Source organism: Chanos chanos, chromosome 4, assembly GCF_902362185.1.
Source record: "Chanos chanos chromosome 4, fChaCha1.1, whole genome shotgun sequence".
NCBI lineage: Eukaryota > Metazoa > Chordata > Actinopteri > Gonorynchiformes > Chanidae > Chanos > Chanos chanos.
In genome coordinates, this window is record NC_044498.1 from 24,585,315 (window position 1) to 24,607,489 (window position 22,175).

A 22,175-nucleotide genomic window follows, 5' to 3' on the forward strand; every position below is an offset into this window, starting at 1 on the left:
TATTGCTTTTTATATAAGAACTTCATCTTAAAAATCTTTCATCATTCATTTCTTTAAAAAATTATAAAATTTTATACATTTATTTTACATTTCATATTAATTCTTCTGTCTGAAATTTCAACAACAACAACAACAAAAAAAACTTAATTCTTCAAGTTTCTGTCTAAACAAAATGATATCCAGTATACGTGAAATTTAGGAGCATACTGAAGAGACTACAGTCTTGCTAAAATAATAAAAGTTAACGCACACAAAGTACATGCATACATACAAAACAATGCCATGCGTACACAGTCATTTTGGGAAGTATATGATTTCAGTTTGCATTTTTTTTCCCTCTTAATATTATTAAATTCCATGCCATCAGGCTACACATAATATCACTGATCTAACAAAACATGGTGAGATCGTCAGTAGCTGCTGTTAGCTTCAAATACACCAACTTCTTTTTATTTTTTTATTATTTTTTTTGTATTTATTGTTTCACTGATTGATGCCAGAGTAACTATTTTGAGGTCCTCCCTTGCTTCTTACATTTTCAAAACATTTGTCATTAATTTCAACCAACCTATTTCTGTCCTGCCCCCCCCCCTCTTTTAAAGTCCAGAAACATTTTATTTATTTTTGTATTCATTAGTTTATTCATTCAGTCATTTTCTTTTATAAAAGATGTTTTTACATGTCTGTCTCTTGGGCACGCATTTCCCCTCTCCAATATTATGACTAAAGAGAGAATGGCATAGACTCTAATGAACCATGCTTCTTTTCCCCTACTCATACCTAACGCTCCTCATTCCTGCATGTGGCATGCTTCTGACATTGTTTAACTTTTGTTCTTCAGACTTCAGAGTACTATCAAAACTTCTCGTTTGAGAACTTTTTTTGGCACAAACACACCTCCCAACCTTTCTCTGGTTCCCTTTCAACCTCTCCACTGAAGGGAGCTATGACCCTTTGGAGTGGTGTTTAATCACCAAAGACATGCAGCACTTTCACAAGGTCAGTTAAGCCAACTAGGAATAACATACTGGCAACCACATCAATTCACAGACATCTAAATTTGACTAAGTAAAGTACAATGGTGTACACTCTGTGTTGGGCCTTGGATCAAATTACTTACTAGATTGGCTGTTAAAAATCCGGATGTCAAATTAGGTTACAAACTTCATGTGAGTGCATCACACAGTCATCAAATATCTGAATAAGCCTTAACTGTTAATTAGTGATAAGTGATGGAAAAAAATATATATATATATATATCAGCAATTAAAATCTCACAAGAAAGAAACACATTGAAACATAGATCTGTTGCCATGTGGTTAATCCTTTGTATGTGGCTAAACTTATCATTCACACAATCACACAGTCTAGCATAAAAGAGAATCCAGCAGCTCATGTGTCTTTCCACTGTTTTAAGTATTAACAGGTTTGTGGGCCATTTACAAACCCCATTAGAATTTTTTATTTGGAAAACCCAGTCCTCACCAGCAATGACTCTAGGGAGATCTCAAAATTAAGCACTTTCTAAGTAGAAGGAAAAATAATATTCCAGAATGTTAGCATTCACTGTATTGGCAAAACAGGGGGGAAAGTAATAACAAAACATTGGATCCTAAATGATTAGATTACTGGCTGTACATAATTTGTCACAGCATTATAGACCCCCCCACCAAAAAAATAATGAGTGTCATATTTGCCTCAAACTAAAAAATTTTGCTACAACACCAAGCATAACTGTCTTCTCAGCTAGCACATGCATATTGTTCTGGTTGGTTGAAAAAAATTGCAAATTTTATTCTCAACACTGAGGAAGAATGAGAACAATATTGGGGGCCGGGGGGGGGGGGGGGCGTAGGGTAATAACCCAGTGCTGGGCTAGATATGATCACATCACTGGTTGTATGGGATTTTTCATGGCATTATGGACCTCTCTCCCCTAAAAATGCTGGGTGTCATATTTGCCCCGAACTAGAAAAATTTGCTACAACACCAAGCATAATTGTTTTTTCAACTAATGCATGCATATTGTTTTGTTAAAAAAATGCAAATTTTATTCTCAACACAATAAGGAAGAATGTGAACATGTGGAAGTGCAAAGAGACACTTTCTTCTGTTTTGAATTCTGCCCTCATATTGCATTGCATAAAAAAGAAAAAACAGAGAAAAGAAATCAACACAGTGTATACCACCTTCTCCTCTCAATTCAGAGCCTACAAAGAGCCTAATGCATTTCTACTGACCTCCTACTGTGCTTTTACACACATTTCATACTATAGATTTTTGGATCTGATTACTGCAAGGATTACCAAGATATTCAATTTGAGAGAATTCTCAAACATTCTAGTATCTAATTTTCTAGAACAATTAAATAACTGAGTAGTGCTTAGGGTCAGTCTACAAGGACACTCAAGTAAGAGGTAATATAATGAGATCAGGAGGTCCTTGTCAGTGATATCACATTATTCATCAAGATATTCTAGAAATTGTAGTGACTGATATGACAACTGAATATAGTACCGTAACATCATGTGGGATGTGAGATTTCTGGTTCAAAGAGACAACCTGCTTGAGAAAAAAAGTGGACAGAAATAACTCCATTTTGGTTCATGCTACACTAAACATTGCTTAGAATTAAGAAAAAAGAAAAAAAAAAAAAAAAAAAAAAAAAGAGAACAACCTCTGGACTCTCTAGACTGAAAAGTGTTTCTTTTTTTCTTTCACTGATTTTGCCAACAAGCAGCTTTTCTACCCTGTCGAGTTATGGAACGACAGGAAGGTTACAGATGTTACGTACTGCTGTAGATGAGGAGGTGCACTATGGGAAGGTAGGCATGGCTGCCTTTTGCTGGGCTCACGAGTACCGTCTCTCCCATGAGGACAGTCAGCTCGGACACCTCTGGACCTGTGAGGCCCTGCAGGGCATTGCTACCTTTTGTTTTTTGTTTTTTTGTTTTTTTTGGACAGCACACACAAACCCCTTATCTCAACCAGTGCTGGCACATGCCCAATAGCATCTCATACATTGGTCACATGATCAGGGTTTTCCCTGACTTCAATACACTCAATCTCTTCCCTCTCTCTCTCCCGCTCTCTTTCCCGTTCCCTCTCCCTCTCTTTCCGCTTGGCCCGTTTCTTTTTCTTGTGCCGCTTTTTGGATGGCGGAAAGAACGTCAAGAACACTGGCAGGATGACAAAGCAGTGGAGTACCGTGCAGCCGGCCGTGAGCAGGGAGCACTTAAACAGTGTGTAGGTCAGGTTGGAAGGCACAAAGAGCAAGGGCATTATCCCAATTACAAAACATGAGGCGTTCTGCAAAATAGCAGCACCATGCTCCTCCAATGAGATCTTAATGCACTGAGTCCTGGTGTGCTCAGTGGCCAGTACAAACGTGTAGAGGTGAGGGGCACAGTGATCCATGGCAAAGTTGAGAGTATATATAAGGCACAGGATAGAGATACTATCCATATCAACATTCCACAATGTCATAAGACCCAGAACGCCCAGCTCCACGGAGGTAACGGTCAGAATCAACCAGAAGTTCCCCAGTGGATTAATGACCAGGAAAAATGTTAGGATGAGGATGGTCAGGACACTGAAGCCTGATGTCAGGATAGGGGAGATGACAGAGGAGCTGTAACGATCCATGAAGATGAAGGTGGGGTTGAAGACAATAAATTTGATGCTGTTTATGAGGGAGAGGGGTCTGAGTCTCTCGAGCAGCTCCACCACCTCTTCTCTGGTCTTTTCCGTGGTTCTGGCGACCAAGTACATCCGGGACACAATAATGTCGTACTCGTCTCCGATTTTGGAAAAGATGATGTCGTCCGTGAAATGCTGATATTCAGGACTCCTCAGGAAAGAGTTCTTGAGGATGTTTATAAAATCACTTTTGGTTGACGCGCTAACGTTCACTACCTTCAGGTAGTGAAAATAATTGTCGATCCATGAAATCTTATTGAAACCCTGGCCCAGAGTCTTAAGATGATCCTGCACAGTGGAGTTCCAGTACTCTATGGGCTCATATATGTAAAACCCAATCACTGGGCTGTAGTTGCTGAAGTACTTCTGTTGGGTCAGGGCGAACGAGACGCTAGGGGAATTGCTAGCTAACAGGTTCACAATGTTGGAGCCATCACTGATTTGTAAACATCCCATAAAGGAAAAGGAGGCATAAATCAGATAGAGGATGACGACAAAGGGCTTGACATAGGTGTTGGTAATCCACTCCGTGTAGTGCTCCCGTAGGAAGTGCTGTATGAAGTGGTTGTGGTAGGGTACACTGTCATGATGCGTGGACAGGTCGTGGCCATCACTCATCATGGTTTTGAACCAAGTTGGTTGGCGATCCAGGTACTCGACCGAGGGTATTTTACAGCAAAAAACACTGTGGTATCGGTTTTGCTCCAGCTGGCCGGCGAACACCAGGCAAGAACCATAAAAAGAAAAGACATAGAAGTAGTTCACCAGGATGGCTACACACATGCTCTGGCAGAAGACCTTCACCGACTCGATGTTGGTGAAAGGACTGGCCCCCATGCCGAACGTAATGATATAGAGCGAGCTGGTCATGGTATAGCAGACCATCACATCAGCGAAAGCATCTGCCACCCTCTCTTTGAAGGGCAGGTTTTCTCTGGTTCTTCTCCAACCTGCCAGAAGCTCAAACACGCCTTTTGTCCCATGCCCTGAAAAAAGACAAGAGAAAGAATAGTTGATGTGACACTCAAAGACATGAATGAATGTCCAGTCTAAGAGAGAGATGTCAAAAAGAACAAATTAAAAATGTATTTGAGGAACAGAGACAATTCATACTCAAAAGAGAACATTTTTGAATATTTGATATACTGCAGTGTAGAATTAAACACATGTATTTTTTTCTCAATTTATCCGCACTTTGAGATCAGGGTGAGTTGTTGATGTCCTCAGAAACCTGTATTTGTGAAGGAAAGTAGCTGGTAACCACAAATATGAACTACTTTGAATAAAGGTACTGACAACTGAAGCCAGCATTTCGAATAACAATACATCAGTTGGAGTTAAAGGCTTGGCTCATCTGCAACATGTCCATCACTAGTAAAAAATATCTCACAAAATCTGCTTGGCTACCCCTTTTAGCAATGTTATATATTTCCCTTTAGTCTGACAAAGAGAAAAAAAGAACTAATTAACTGTAACGGATCATGCCAGCATAACGAGTCAAATCGATTGACTTGCAATGCTTTTAGTTTTATTAAGCAAGCTAATTAGACAGTGTGAATCGAGCTGCAAGTCTGGAGGACAATACACCACAGATCAGTTGAATGTACATAAAACCTGCATATTTCAGTGTTTTTTGAATGGGCTAGTTCAGTTTCCTGTGTTGTGCTGCTTCAATAATTTGTTCTTAGACAACAAATCATTGACTTCACATCAGAGTGGCTAATGAGCCCCAGAGTCAGTGGTTGCCAAAACATAATCTGGGCGTGACTTAAGATGCCACACAATTAGACCAAATTAGATGCTGTTTTGGCCCTGAGAACAGACGGCAGATCAAAGCAGAGGTCTGCACTGAAATTGCCGCAATCAAACACCCATGACACAAATATTATCTACAACAAGCAGCCTTTCCTTTAGAAGTTGCACAATATGAAACACAAAGGGTCAGTTAGTCTCACTGTTTAGAGATAAATGAAAAACCACTTCAGTAGGAATAATGTCTAGCTCTAGCAATTTCACTATATCATCAAATACTTGAAACTCACTATGTGGTCATTCTATGAAAAGAAAGTGATAGCGATGGGTAAAGAACAGTTGAGAACTGATGGCAGTCATGCACAGGATCTGCCTCTGTATTCTGTCTCGCCCATGGGTAAATTAATGATTCTGGTTCAATAATAAACTGCCAGGGAAACGCAACAACAGGAAGTCTATTTTAAAATGCTAGTTGTGACAATGTGTTGTTGAATAATGTTCTGTTATCAGTTCAAATGCTAATTTAGTGTAGCACTGATTAGGCAGGCGAGTAGGATGGATTTCCCCATGTTTGAAGAATGTGCCACAGGCAACATGGTCGGTTTCGTCTCTGGTGGCAGCAGCATTTTCATTTTGACATGTTGGGGGAGTACCATAGCACTAGCCAAATGGTAGTCAGGATCAGGAAACAATGTGTTTCATTTAAATAAAATGAAACATGAAATACCACTTAATTCATTCATTCAAAGCTCCCTGTTTGGCTGGACTTGAACTGAATTGAACTTTCATAGTCATGATGCTATACGGATGCTATATGATGCTATTAAAGGCAGGAGTGGTGCATTTCTTTTTTTTTCTTCTTTTTTTTAAGAAGCAGCAGACAAAAAGCAACATGAGCATTTCAACTAGTCTGAAGAAGACTATAGCTTCTAAGAATTCTCAAATGGCTCCTTTAGGAAGGAGAGGGAACATGATCCAAATCATAAACAGTGGTTTTGAAAAGAGATCAGTTGTGGCTTTTACAAATTAAACCTCTTTGGGAACATTACTCATCAGTAAGTACGCACAGCCCAATCATCTAAACGGGCTAGAAAAGGCATCGTGTTCCCTGAGATGCACTGTGGAGACAACAGGCACACTGCGGGGGGTCAACAGGCCAAGAGAAACACAGACAGTCATACAGCACATTGTCCCTCACCGGGGAAGCTGTTTTGCACTGTCATTCACTGACATTATCAAAATGTGCTACAACTGGAGTATACCCACCAAAATTGTGTGCACACGCTTTCTTTCTTTCTTTGTTTCTTTTTTTTATTCTTCCAGAGCACACTGGGGGAGGCCATCTTAAACTAGAAACTTGGTTGTGTGTCTCAGGAAGTCTGGGCAAGGGGAACAAAAGGTTGTACCTCCTCTTGTTCTCATGGGCCCTCTGGACAGAAAAAGTACTCCACTGAGCAGATACAGCGCTCCACTGAGGGGATACAGTAGTCCACTGAAGGGATACAGCGCTGTTTGTCATAGGCTGACTGTTCCTGGGCCTCCACTCCAGACAAAAAGACCCTCTGAGGCCCAGACTTTATTAAAGGAACCTACATCCTCTTTCAGTGCACTGCACCAAAGCCCAGTCTTCAAACTAGATTACTGCTTTAAACTTCAGGGCTGTAGAGGCAGCACACACAAACACACACACACACACACACACACACACACACACATCACAGAAGGGAAGAGAAAACACCCCCTGTGGACTTAATGCAGGGAACACAACAAAGGTAAAGTATTGCAATGTTTTTTTTTTCCTTCCTGCTGCTACTGGTCTTAATGACTATCAAAAGTGAAACAGTATATTACGTGAACTGTAATTCGGTTATGTGCCATTTGTAGTTACAACATTACAAAAATTTCAACATCTTCTTTCTCTGCCAGATATACATAGCACATACAGTATAAATGCGCAAATGTTACAACTTATCTCTACTAGTAGCAATACTGTACTACTGTAGCAATTTTTAAATCCAGGTTAAAAACATTTCTCTTCTCATGTGCCTATGATTGAGCCCTAAAGATTGCACTGTACCCTTAATGCACTTTAGTTCTGGAAGTAGACCTCTAGTCATTTTGCACTTTCTTTTAATCATTTATCTTTTAATTACATTCTTTAACTACATGCTTTTATTTTATTTTATTTTACATATTTGTACTTTCTTTTAATTATATTTTATTATAATCTTTTTATATATATTTTTATTTTATTGTTTTTTCCCCCTTTTTAAAGCACTTTGTCTTTATTTTTCCATTGGATGTCATTCTGCTTTTGTTTATGGAAAGCATATTGAATTGCCTTTGTGTATGAAATGTGCTATATAAATAAACTTGCCTTGCCTTGCCTTACTAAGACCACAAAATTGCTTTTTTTACGTTAAGATAATAAAAGGATATCTGATGAATAATATACACTTGATAATTGTTAGTAAACTGACTGTTACACTGTATTATTAGGGTGCTCGATCAGTTCTGACAAGGAAGGTTTAATGAAAGTGATTTGAAAACATACCATGATGTATTTGTGATGGTCTCTGCCAATATGAAAACAAACAACCATGAAAGGTGACTGATTCTCTAAATTAGAAATGTATAGTTTGGTAGCTGATAATTCAAAAATAATTTTTGTTGAGATTAACTTGTCACTGTGAATTTAAAATGTTTTTTTTGCTTTTAAGACCATCCATTTCTGGAACAAGATCCCACTCTTCCACAGATTGGATTCACTGGTTCCAAAGAGTTCTTGTTCTTCATATATTTGTGCACAAGGCCCACATTAAAAATGAAACTGCAGCCTCAATGAGGTCTCTAAACTTAAAAAATAAGTGTAAAATAAATTAAACCTCCCCTCATTTAGTGCTGATACATTACACAGGGATGCACCTGTGTACCTATATATCATAATATACTGTACTGCCATAATGAAGGTATGGATAAATATATGATAGAAAAAAAGCAATAGTGAATACGTGCACTCTCAGAGTCCAAAAGTGGGCTCAATATAGCAGTCTCTTTGAAAAGGATTATTTATTCTTTCTGAATGTTCCATCCATCATATTGTCATATCCCACTGTTCACTTGTCTTTGGAAACCCAGAAAACAAAGATAGTGTGAGTGTGTGAGTGTGTGTGTGTGTGTGGGGGGGGGGGGGGGGGGGTTGTATATATGTGTGTGCCAGAGAGAGAGAGAGTGAGAGTGAGAGAGATGAAATAGAGTAGGGGGGTTGCACATGATAGTCTGTACTGTTGAAAGATAGTATAAACTATATGAGACACCTTTTGAGACAGGAATATAAACTATATGAGACACCTTTTGAGACAGGAATATAAACTATATGAGACTGGAATTGTTTTCAGTGTTTGCGTACAGTGCAGGCAACTTAAGTTTGCAGTAATACGGTAAAAGGTAAAAATGTAGATGCAGAGTAGATGACCAGCTGGTATGCATAATGTAATATGCAAATAATTGTAGCTCTCATTTAGTTCAATCAAACTGGACATGGCCCTGAATGCCTGATCCTGTTATTCAAAAACAAATAAACAAACAAACAAACAAACAAATGAGCAGTATGAATATAGCATGCACTAGTATCAGTCATTTTTCACTGGGCACCAAAACTGCAAACGGTAAATAAGGAAGATCCAATGGGCCAACCTACAGGCCAGCCAACAGCAGCTGGGTGGCACTGAAGCATGTTAATTCATTAAAACATGTTTTTGCAAATTCAGCCCTAGTGCGGGAAGGAAATTGTACCATAATGCCTGCAATGCTGAGATCATTTCTCAAAGTTTAATGGTGGGCTGTTTCGGGTCACATAAATCTGAGGGCAAAAAAAAAGAAAGAAAAAAGAAAAATATTGCTTGCAGTTTATCATTCAGGTTTATTGTCAGAGTAAATCAGGATGCCTGTCTGACTACAGAGAGTTCAAGGTCTGTCCTGTCCCCGCGGAGTTTCTCCCTCACACTGAAAATGTCACTCCACCTTTCCTCTGCTTCGTTATGTCATAAAAGAATGATTTCACAGACACCATCAATCTATATTCCAAAGGTAGCAGAAAGCTGACAGGCACAACTACACCTTGCAGATTTCATGCAAGTTTTGTACCGAGAGAATTTAAGTTGAAGAACAATATAGTACTGCAATGCATATGGTCTGATGTTAAATACTGTCTCAACATCTGACGGAGCCAAAAAAAGAATTCTTAAAATAAACAGCAAAGCCTGCCAAGACTTCATGTACAAATACAAAGTCAACTCACGACTCCTTGACAATGTAGACACATCCAGCTTTGGAATTAATGGAACTAAAATTAGCCTTTTTGCAAAAAGCAAACCTGTCTGATCAAAGCACATTTCTTAAAGACTGCTTAAATAAAGATTATGCTAATGTTGTGACACTGATTCTGATGTAAGATGCAGATCTTTCTGAAAACAACCTAAGTCTCCTACCTACCACAGAAATTATGACTTCAAACAACACAGTCTATATGAAAAGTTAAATAAATAAATAAATAAATAAATAGGCCCCAGACAGGGATGGCAAAAAATCTTTCTTCATTTCAATTTGACTCAAATCTTGGGGCAAAATTAAAACCTAAAAATGGAGAATTTAAGTGTTAAAAAAAGAATGAACAAAAGAATGGACAAAATAAAAATGAGTAAAATCTACATGACATTCAGCCTCTCATGGAACCTCTCTCTGCTTTTCCAAACGTATGTGTACACACTGTAAAGCAAGTTCTAGGCAATCACATGGTGCCTCCAATCTCTCTTCCCTCCTGATTCTCCGCCTGGCTTGACAATGGTAAATGACATAGCCACTAGCTTAATGGCATGTGATACGTAATGCTTAAGGACATTCATGATAAGTGGCTCTCTGGTAATACCCCTAATCTCTTCCACAGGACTTTTTCTACCTCCCCGGCAGGGCAACAGATCAATACAATTCATTCCCAATTCACAGTTTTCTATCCACTAACCCCGTCCAGGTCGTCTTTTTCTGACCGGAAGGCTTTCCCTGTGCTGTCAGTGGAGATGGAAGTTTTATTTGTATGCTTGTTCGTGATGGAAAGACACTTTGGAACAGTCTCCCCCTGAATGCTTGAACGTCACGACTGTGTTAGCTATGACCAGGCACATCTGTGAGAGCGTGTGTGGAATGGCAAGCAGATGCCACTGATCTGATAGCACACCCTGTTCCACAGTCTGTGGAGCTTAATGAGAGCAATCAATGAAGACTGAAGGGCAGGGGAACGGCCGAGCAGGAGAAATGAGTAACGGTTTACACACACGCACGCACACACACACACATATATACGCACATACGTACAGAGAGAAAGAAATCGACTTCCTGTGACGACACAGCCCTGGTGCATTAATGTGTAGGACTGAATGATTAGCTGTTTCTGCTAATGACCCGAATCCATTAAAAAATTAAGGAACGAAGCTCTGCTTTTGCGTATTACACATGCTCATGCTTTTACCTCATGTTTTTTATTTATCTTGCACCCGATGAAAAAAACAAAGTTAATCTTTCATATACTTTATCTGTAATGTACTGCACCTTCAGAAAGCCCTTAAATATTGTAAAACCTGTGGTTACCACAAGAATATCTACTTTACAATGAAACCTCACAGTAGCCCCCCCCCCCCCCCTCCACACACACACACACCCACCATGCTTTTGAAAATGAAACTGAAAAAGAAAGCTATTCTATTTATCTTACTACTTATTTTCTTCTATTTTATTTACTGTTCAATCTGAAGGGGTGCCTTTGGCAAAATTTATATTCTGGATTCTGTCTGTCACTGTTAGCTTTTTTTTGGTTTTTGTTTTTTTCCTTTGGAAAGAGCAATTTGTTTTTTGGGGGGAATATCTGTTGTTCTGTTCTGTTAAATTGGACAAATTACATTAGTGAAGTGCCACGGGTTCTTAATGGGATACAAGGCTAGTCTTTCATTAGGGCTATTCAAATACTGACGCCACTCTAGTGTTGCTTTGGATTTATGCTCAGGCCCGCTTGTCATGTCGGTCAATATTCACGTCAGTCTTTTGTAGCTGTAGGATGCTATCCTCAAAGATTGGCCAGTATTTCACTCCATTCACTATTCCCCATGTTTCCACATGAATGAATGGCTTTAGAGAAGTCATGGGAGGCATGCTGTGGTTTGAACCAGGCATAGCAGTTTACATTAAGGTCAAACAGCTAAGACCTCATCTCACTAGACACACAGAATCTGTTGCCAAAATGTCTAAGAGTCTGCCACTTTTTTTTGCAAATCCATCACCTGACATGTTCTCATACAGACACGGACGAAAAACAAAAAAACAAACAAACAAACAAACAAACAAAAAGAACAAACAAAATATTAAACTTTTTAGTTTAAAATGTTAACATCAATATTCCAAACTGTAGCAATTATTTCTTCTAAAATTAAAATATTAATGTGCCAAAACAGATAATAAACACATAAATAAATATTCCATCTCAAATAAAGAGTCCATCTCGAGGAAAAAAAATGTTTAAATAAAAACAAGATGAATTATTCATGTATTTTGCAACAACAGAGAGTCTGAAAAGTTTGAAACAACTGAAAAGTCTGCACAAACTTCTGCTTTAAACATCTGTTTCTCATATATCTTGTTGCATGTCATGTGTCTGTCTTGGAGAATTGGGTTCCAACAGTTCTCAAAAGTAATCACTTTAATTAACTAAAAGGTAATCACATTTTAATTACGAGGCAAATAGTATTTATTTGAAGGTAAATACCAAACTGGACTGGCTGTACATCTCCAACGTCACAGAAACAGAATGATGTTTTGGGGAGAGGGGATTAGTGTTGGACTATGCTACAGGTACTGTAGTGAACACACCAACCAGTCTGAACAGACTTGTTAAAAACATACCTGGCATTGTCAGTTACCCCTAAATTAGATGCTTATGAAAATAACATGACTTTAATCATTTGCAAGAACTTAAATGATCTGAACTGTGACTGTTGTGTTGGCTTTTCTCCACCCAGTTTCACCCAAAATTGGAACCAAATTGCAAACTGGAGACTTTGAGTCTTAAGCATTCAACTGATCAACCCATATGATTTGCGTATTTTTTTCATCTTGCATATTGAACTACACATTTCCCCCCGTCTCTGACTATTATAATTGCTCTCTTTCAAGACTGACCTCCACGACTAACTCTCCATTGGGTTTCTTTTGTGAAAAACACCAGAGACTGTCCTCTGGAGACCTTCTCCCAACCAAATCATTGAAAATCTTTCGTTCTGTCAGGGTGATCACTGGCGTTTTGGTCATGTCCCCGTCTATGGTCCTTTGGGTCTTATCATTGAGTTTGAGTGAATGTCTCTGTCTAAGCAAAGTGAGGGTCGTTTAATATTCTTTCTATATCTTAATGATGGGCTTCAGTTTGTGAAATTCTATAAACAGCCCCTTGGTCTTCACAGTGGAGTTCCTGCTCTGGCACTGCCTGACGCAATCAGCAGTTATGTCAGTTACATTTCATTACAGATGAGCTTTGGAGTGAAACCACACCTGAGCCCATGTGGGACCATTACAGAGGCAGGTATGAATACCTAATAACTGAAACCATTGTGATTATGTACTCTGTATTATAGGTCAAAACAGCTGCTGTTAATGCTGATTAACATTGTAAAGTATTGTATATAGATAAGTAAGAAAAATGCCCATGGAAACAAATGACAATTTGGGTTTGCATGACAAAATGACACAATGAGTGGGTCACTACTCTCCAGAATCATCCATCAAAGAATACAACAAACTTTCAGAGGAATGATCACAGGGAAATGGTCCCTTCTTTCTAATTTCCATAATATCTCATTATAACCCTTAAGGATTAAATTATTTGAAGCTATTCAGAGAATCAATCAGTCCTGGTCTGGTGATTGATTACCTATCTAATTGTTAGTTCACTACGTGGAGCATAACCATAACTCTGTTGCCAAGAATGGAGGCAGCCAAAAACTAGATCTAAAAAAGGGCCTTCTCTGTCAGCACCAGAGAGGAAATGGATCATCGAGATTAAAAAAATAAAAAAGAATAAATAAATCAAAAATCTTTGTCAACTACTGAATGCAAACATCAGTCTGTTTTGGGCATGTATCTAAACCACAAGTGCTCTAAACATGGGGACAGATTATTAAGAAGGATGTCCATCTTTGTCTTTCTACCTTCCACAATCTGATAAACTGTGTCCCTCAATCTTGTTATGAGTTACTTTAAAACTACACTTGAATATTGCATAACCGACACCTGTAGATATAATAATGTTTTCCAGACATAATCAAGACATCAGCTTGCTTATATTTATATTTGCATATCTTAGTCTTATACACACACACCCATACATATATATATGCACGAGCACATAATTTTACAACTCGAGTACTCGGTGCGGGGGACGGGTGGTGCTGCATCAATTAAAAGACTAGGCAACTATGGTCCCAGCGCATAGGACAAAGCATAAAATTAATGATATGATATGAAGATAACACTTGGTCTTACCTTACGCAATGGTGAGGCATGGATGATACCGACGATATTTTAACGTTATTGTTACCAACATTCTACAGTAGCCCAAGGCAGAGAGCTCACTCAGACAACAAAACGTGTTTTGCACACTATAGCGGGTTAACCTGGGTAAATTTGAAAACGCATGATTATTTATCCGTTAAATGTTCTTATTGTGTTTATATATAGCGGCTGGTCCTTGCCTGGTCATCATAAGTAAGCCTAACCGACTTAAAAATAAATTAGTCATATTTGCTTGCATCTATATTTTAACAACATTAATTTGTTTAGCCGCATAAGTAGCCTAGTCTTTTATATGAGACCCGATGTTAGAGCCATCCTTGAGAAATCCGTCCACAACTCACAAATGTTGCACATTTATTTCATCGCAACGACAGCTGGGAGAGACAATTTGCACAATGAAATACAACAACAAAGCAAGGCTCCAACTGGAAACTGACTGCGCGCGAGATCTAGCATCACGTTATTAGCGAGAACTCGATTATATTCTATACACTCGAGAATTGATGTAACTGCTTGCATACTCGAGTGCTCGAGTACTCTGTGCAATCCCTAATATACATACATACATATATATATATATATATATATATATATATATATATATATATATATATATATATATATATACAGGGGTGGACAGTAACGAAATACATTTACTTGAGTACTGTACTTAAGTACATTTTTCGAGTATCTGTACCTGAGTTTTATTTTTTTTGGAAGCTTATGACTTTTACCCCACTACATTTGAAATACAAATATTGTACTTTTCACTCCACTACATTTCTATGAAGGTTCTCGTTACTTATTACTTTAACGCATAGCTTTGAATTCAGCGGATGAATTTTCTTTTCTAAAATGCGATAGGCCATATTGTGTTCATCACAGGGGAAAAACCAGTCACAGTAAACTACTCCAATGCGGTCAGTCAAGTGCGTGCTGTATTTTTTTAACAACTGAACTTGGCGGTTTTACTGATGGCTACTACAATGGAAGATAAAAATGATAAAGATAAAGGTTCCTCACCAGAGCAGCCATGGCCATATCTTAAGTCCATGTCTGAGATTTTGAAAACCATCTGGGGCATAACACCGGGTCCTGTGTGAATCCACTGCTGACGCATACTAATAGTTAGCTAGCGAAAATGCCGAGTTAACGTTACTGACAAAAATCCTTTCAGAAATATATGTTTTAATCTTGTCAGGTAAACACAGTAATATTTGTAAGGTCAGCGGATTCACGTAGGACCTGGTCCCAATAAGCAAGTACTCCAGTACTTTAACTCAAGTAAAAATTGAACTGAACAACTTTTACTTGTAGTGGGGTAATATTTGACCAGGAGTATCTATAGTTTGACTCAAGTAATGGAGTTGTTTACTTTGTCCACCTCTGTATATATATGTATATATATATGTAAATGCAGAACAAATTTGGAATTTCTTTTTCCCTGTTTCACTCATCACTACTCAACCTCCGAGGATTCTCACATCTCCTCTCAAGCCTGTCAGACATACACTGAGTCTCTGAAGACCCATAGCTTTGTGTGAATCACCCTCAGCCGGCCCTGCCTGGTGTCAGCATTCATCTTACAACGCTGGATAAAATCTATTTGGCCTGATTGTCCTTGTTGTGAGACTTGTACATGAAATGCCATACATCAGAGGCCTTGTCCCATTCAGCAGAGAGAGTCTAAAGTCCACCAGTCAATGGGCGTCATTAATCTTCCATGCCGGGTTAACCTTGCATTAAGACTCAGGGTGTCCGAGGAACCCAGCTAATTTAGGACACCATTTAGGATGCAGTCTGCTGTAAAGAACGGCTAAACATGGACAGCCACCATAAAAAGGGTTACGCAAAGGGCACTGCTGATCATGCCATTCTGTGTGTGACTCACTGGGGCATAATCACTGCCATTGCACTCTTCACGCTAATTCAAATCATTTTCTAAAACTTTACCACATCACTTCATGCAATTTTTTATTCAGAACTCAAATCTGTCAATGACTTTTTTTCTGTTGCCTATTATGAAAATAGTGCAAAGGCCAGCTTTACTGACTGAACAGAATGAAACGGTATTTGTATGTAAGGACAATGAGGGCAACGGTGTTCCCTGCTTCCTAACACTCGTCGGCAGTGTTAATGCAGAAAAAAAGGACTAACGTGTCAGCATCAAAGCTAATTGGCTTCATTTAACTGAAGTTTTGACAGACTTTTCTGAGGGATGTAGGACCCTGAGGGAGGGACTGGGCTGGGCGGCAGGGGGGACACAGTCGAATTGATATTCCTGCTCTCACTGCTCTCTATTGACATGAGTAACAGGCTTAGCACCAGAGACAGGTCTAGCGTGTGGCATCTGAATTTGCAGTGCGACTCTTGTCAGAGAGAGTAACGACAAGGCCCTAATCAACCAGCCAGCACCACCACCATTGAGGTGTCAGGGAGGCACAGGGCTCCATACTTGATTTACTGTCCCTTTAGCTTGTCGTGACAGCACATCGCCGGACATCTGCTGAGCCTGGAAGCATGTGAGACACATTCCACTCTCATATCCATTCTTCACTCTCTCCGAACGGCAACCTGCCAAAACTGTGATGTAGAGGAATACTGATGTGTGTCGGAATCAGTATACACGCTGTTTTTTTATTAGTTTTGTAGTCATAGCTACTACAGAAACACTTCTAGGGATGAGGTAGTCATTAATGCTGTCATTGAGGGTGTACGAGTTCACCGAAGTCAAGGTTACATTTGTACCGCAGTTTTTGGATTATGGTTTGGTGTATACCACAGTTTTGTTGATTTTTTATTAAGAGTGTGTGTTGTTCATGATGATTTGCAAATGGTAGTAATGATTAAAGAAAACTGCAAGCCTAAATGTTTTCTCTTTAAAGGTCCAAAAAGAAAATGGTAAGTGACTGTTTCAAATACAGTTATTAATCCAAATTACGTTACAACATTTAAAGTAATTAAATCTTAGATTTTGTTGTTTTTATGGTGTATTGTTCACCTACTTAATAGTGCCAACATTCTCATATGGCTTAGCTGTCAAAATAAAAACAAACCATGGCTCACCACACACATGTACCAAGGGTTTACAAAAAAGTTATTGTTTCTTAACGTCACCTTAAACACTGTTTTGGCCTCTTTGAAGGAGGCTTTGGGATGCACAACACAGCCTGGCCCAAGCACTGCTGTGGAAAACAATTAACTGTCCCCTGCTATGACGGGTTACCCACCAATTAGTGTAATCCCACTTTCAATCTGCTTGCAGAAGCAGTCAAACAAAAAGATGCCCTTACCCATGGCGAAAAACGGTATTCCAATCAGAGTGGAGTTAAATTTCCCATCCGAGATGAAGAAGATCCCGGCAGCCGTCACATTAGCAATGCAGATGGTGAGTACGCCTAGAAGGCCAAGGTACGGTTTCCCCCGCAGGCAATCCCGCATGGAGCTGGAGATGGTAGCAGCCAGGAGCACCAGTACCAGGCTGACAAGCACCTCGCTCTTGGCCATCACGGCTGTCCTGTGAAAGTCCCGCCACAGGCTGAAGGAAGTGAGGGACTGGATGTGTAGGTCTTGGCTGTCCGTGGCCAGCCCGTGCACCAGCTTACAGAACTCATTTTCCCACTTCTCCGCAAGGATGTCCTGCACCACAGGGCCCTGGTTGCGGAGGTAGTAAGTGATCTGGACGGCCCGGGCAAATTTCACCTGCTGTTCGCGGCTGTTGGGGGCCAAGGCCACACCTCCCAGCTGGTGACCGATGAAGGACACCCTGCCATCCTGGAAACAAAGTAAAACTGCACTGTAATGATGTTCAAACAGGTATCTGGAGTCCTCAGTGCAGAAGTACTGCACAAAGGTGAGCCCAAATACAGCAGATGTTGAGTGATTTAACATTCACACTAAAGACAACTTAATGTTGAATAATTAAGCATTTGGACCCATTTCTGTGCAGGACTAGCAATGTAAGTTTCTGGCTGTTGGCTGTGCGATCATTTATCTCAAACTAAATATTGAGAACATCTTATAACATTTCATAATTCATCAAATAACGAGAAGGAAAAGAAATAATAATAAAACCCTGTAGCATATCATGTGCTAACATCATGCCTGTCTCCTACAACTTTCTGAGCACTCACAAAATGAGTCACTATTGAATTAATTTTGTCAATCTTGATACAATCATGGGGAGCTAAGCATCTTACTGGTTCAAATTTCACTGCCAACTGCTGGAGAATCCCAGAGAAAGTGTTGAGTCGATGATGCCTTGTTGAGGTTTTTCTCTTGTCGTTAAACAGTTTTACAACAAATGCAGTAGCGTAGCTTTTTCTTGAAATATAGTTTTATGGAAATTCTCGTTGAAGCATAGTTTTTAATAGTAGTTTTATAAATTTCATTTTCCTGAAACGTGTTTGAAGTAAATTCCAAAAACCAGATGACAATTATCTCATATAACGAATGTTCTTTGACCTCAGGTTCAGTTGCATCTCGCAGACAAATTACCTGACTATTCCCCTGCAGTTTATTCAAATGAGACGCATAAGGGACTCTCATTAATGACCGGAGCTCCTTAATTTATTCATAAATATGTATAAAAATTAATACACAAGCAGTCTAAATTAAACATAAAAGCAGTCTGTATAAACATGTGTAAACTGAGAAACTCATATGAGAATAACTGATAACTGATTAACTGTGAAATGTCTTTTTCAAGATGGTTAATTTGGTCAGAGTCAAGGTTGAAATGTGAGTCTTTTTCTTTACAGAAAAAAAGTTATCCTGTCTTCAACACTGACACATTCTTCTCATTGAGAAGAAATCTGGTGGTAGCCTTACAATGATGTTCATTCACTCAAAGCTGCTCAGCAGTACCACACAATTATAACCATCTTTCACACAGTCAGCAAAACTGACAATCTCACCTATTGCCATTATTCAGTCCGGAAAATTTCTGTACTATTACCATGCAGATGGAATATTTTAGGTTTATATTAAAAACTGTCCTATACGTTTTTCTGTAAAAACTGCAATTGCACTGAAAAAAACAGTCCTTGTTCAGGCCCAAAAGAGCAAATTCAGACGTGTCAACCGTGGATTTACTACACAGAGCGTACAGTTCTTAGTCTACTATCAGACGAGCCAGACACATGTGGAAAATCCACCAGCCAACATCAAAGCACAGCGCAAGGATGAAAAAAATCTGTCAAGACAATCTGCACAGGCTGCAATTTCTCTCATACACTGCGCAAATGGAGGAAAAATACCTCAGGAGAGGAGGAGTAAAGAGGTCACAAAAGCAATTTGGTATTTTTCAAGAGTGGGGTGAAGATTGAAGGGTAGTGATGGTGGTGGTCGTGGTGGTGATGGTGAAGGAGGGGGGGACGGGGGGAGTCTCAATAGCAGAGGTATTTCAGGGGTATCCAGGTGTAAGTCAGAAACTGCAGAGTGAGTTGTGGATCAGCTGGTGGAATGTTATGGCCTTGGATGCTGCAACGCGGCCTCACAATGTTCAGATGACGAGCAACGCAGCAGAAATGAATGATTCTTCAAACAACAACAACACACGGCAAACACTAGCTGCCTTCGTCACAGCCACCGTGCACTTGCTGTGACCAGAGAGGGGGAAAAATTGGGAAAGCCTCTGGCGTGCTGAGAGAATGTATTGCTGCGTCCTGTTAGTTACACGCACGTTTCGCCTGATTACTATCTATTTCCGTTATCACATAAAACATACAAAATGATAAAAATGCACTGAAACTGGATTTGTGATTGTGTCCAATACACTTCATATACGCAGATATACTCCGTAAGACCTAAGAAGTGACACGGCGAAACGCTCAAACACTCTGTAATCACATCTTGTATCCATAGGAGGACCGCGGTGGTAGACCAGTTTTGCTATTCTAAACAGACATAGGGAGACTCACTGCATCAAAGTAGCCGGGCAGCATTTCTCTGTGAATGCAGTGCAGGACAATGCAGCTAATTCATAACCTGCACATACCGGCTACACGCAGCGGAATCTATTCACAAATCACGGCATCCCCGGCAGGAGGAGGGAATCCACTAGAACCAAATGCGAAGTGAACACTATCATCATTATCCGTTTAAGAGCAATGCTAATGTAATTTTGTGGCTGTATCGTTGAACATACTCTCAGTAACCCAGTATTTTTAAGGCAACAATCACATAAGGCGTTATGAACGCTATAATACACAGAACCAGTCGATGTTGCTTCAGCACCAAATGCTGTATGTGAAAGTAATATGAAATATGTTCTCTCTTACCTTTAAAGTTGTATTTGGATAGCTCACCGGCACCTTTGAGAAAGTGCTGTTGGCGAGAATAGCTAAACGAATGTCCTCAAATATTGTAATTATATCATCCAAAAGACATCTCTTATCCCGGTGGCTCAAGACACAGAGATGTGCGAAAGTGTAATTGAACCCTTTGTAACTAACCCGCAAATCCAACACCTTCTTGTGAACCTGCAGAACCTGATCGGCCAGCTCCAATATATTTCCCCCTGATTTCGCCAGCAGGATGAGCCTGCCATATCTACCAGGAGTGTGTAGGTCCGAATACAGCTTGTGTTTCGAGTGGTCGATAGGGAAAAGGCTGTTCGCTAGACTCCGCTCGATTTTAGCGAGACTGTGCGTCGGAGCCACTAGTATCTCGAGATCCGTTTCGGGTTTAAACCTGCTCAGCACCGTGGATCCGAAAATGATGGTAAGGACTGCGGGAACGGTGAGGAAGAAAACAGGATGCCTGCTAACAAATAAACCCAGCCAGTAGAAAGAAGCTTTCAGCCCTCTGTGAATCACTTGCCGCAGCATCCTCCTCCAGATCCAGCTTGCATATGCCCCGTTTCTTCCTATGAAGCACATGTGACATGTGGCTCCGTTGTCCAGTTTCAGTCAATGAGAATATACTACACCTGGAAAGCACTGCACCAATTTGCAACAAGACAGTCGGATATCGATCACTCGTGTCTTTTTTTGTTTCATCTCAAGCCATCCCTCCCCCTTTTTAATGCACGAATCTATTTCTCTCGTTTCTGCTGCAATAGCAGCCAGTCCCGGCGGTCTGTGCATGTGTGCCTAAATCTAACCACACCATCGGAGGCGCCTGATTTATGTACTTGACTGTAACCATGTGCTTTGTTGAGAGAGGCAGGACGTGGAAATGCTGATGGTGGTTTATTTTAAGAACGCGGGCAATGGCGAGAGGTATACGTAGGGCGCTGAAATTTCACTGATATTAATGTCACTTCCTGATATGACACTCGATTACTCATGAATGAGAAATTCATCTCCACGTGAAGTGAGGTTGTGCGCCTGCAGGTCCACTCACATATGAAGAGAAGATACTGTAGGCCTAAGTAGGCTTTTTTTTCCCTCCCCTGCTAATATCCAGGGAATTCAGAGGAAGAGGTTCTCAACTCACCGTTTCAAAGTCATTGAGAGTTTGCTGATTAGGTGATTTTGCACCTCTGGAGCTCCGTGCCTTAAAGGGCCTGATTCCATCAAATGCGATGAGTCTGTACACTATCAGTTGACTATTTTGATTTTGTCATTGCATGACAGTAGAGGCCAGTGTGCTCTTTATATCATACAGTCTCATAAGTCAGTTGACACAAACTTATGACATAATTTATTGCCCTGTTTTCAAACATGATTGTTCACTTTAAAATGGTTTCAGCCATGGCTTCTAACTGAATGGTGTGCATCATATTAAGTTGTGAGCTGAGGAGTTAAGTTGAAAGGAATATTAAAAGCATTTTTAAAAAATCCTAACCTTGTCCTGTTGGTGCTACACAACAACAAGCATTGTAAACTTCATTGCACAACATGTGGATGAGGTTTCTGTTCTGCTCTAGGCCAGGCACTGAAGTCTATTCTGGGCTGTGTGTTTAAGCTCTACACAGTCTGAAATGCACTCCAAAAAGACGACATAATACATCTTCCTTTACCACACACATTGTAATCTTTGATGTGTTTTTTTCTGATATGTCCAGGTGGCATCGAATAGGCACGGCGTGACACTGTTTGACATTACCCATGAGTGCCAAACAAAGGTGCCAACTGCTAAGCAAATTTAGAAAGGATGATGGGGCGTTG

At 39.9% G+C, this 22,175-nt stretch overlaps 1 protein-coding gene across 1 annotated transcript; it reads right to left on the reverse strand.

The window, feature by feature from the left end:
• Nucleotides 1–3,015: 3,015 nt before the first annotated feature.
• ptchd4 (patched domain containing 4) lies at nt 3,016–20,942 on the reverse strand. The gene is made up of 3 exons (XM_030773002.1): nt 20,517–20,942; nt 17,355–17,835; nt 3,016–4,685 (listed from the first exon to the last, which is right to left on the reverse strand). The coding sequence occupies exons 1-3, from the start codon at nt 20,940–20,942 to the stop codon at nt 3,016–3,018; spliced, it is 2,577 nt and encodes an 858-aa protein (XP_030628862.1).
• Nucleotides 20,943–22,175: the final 1,233 nt, after the last annotated feature.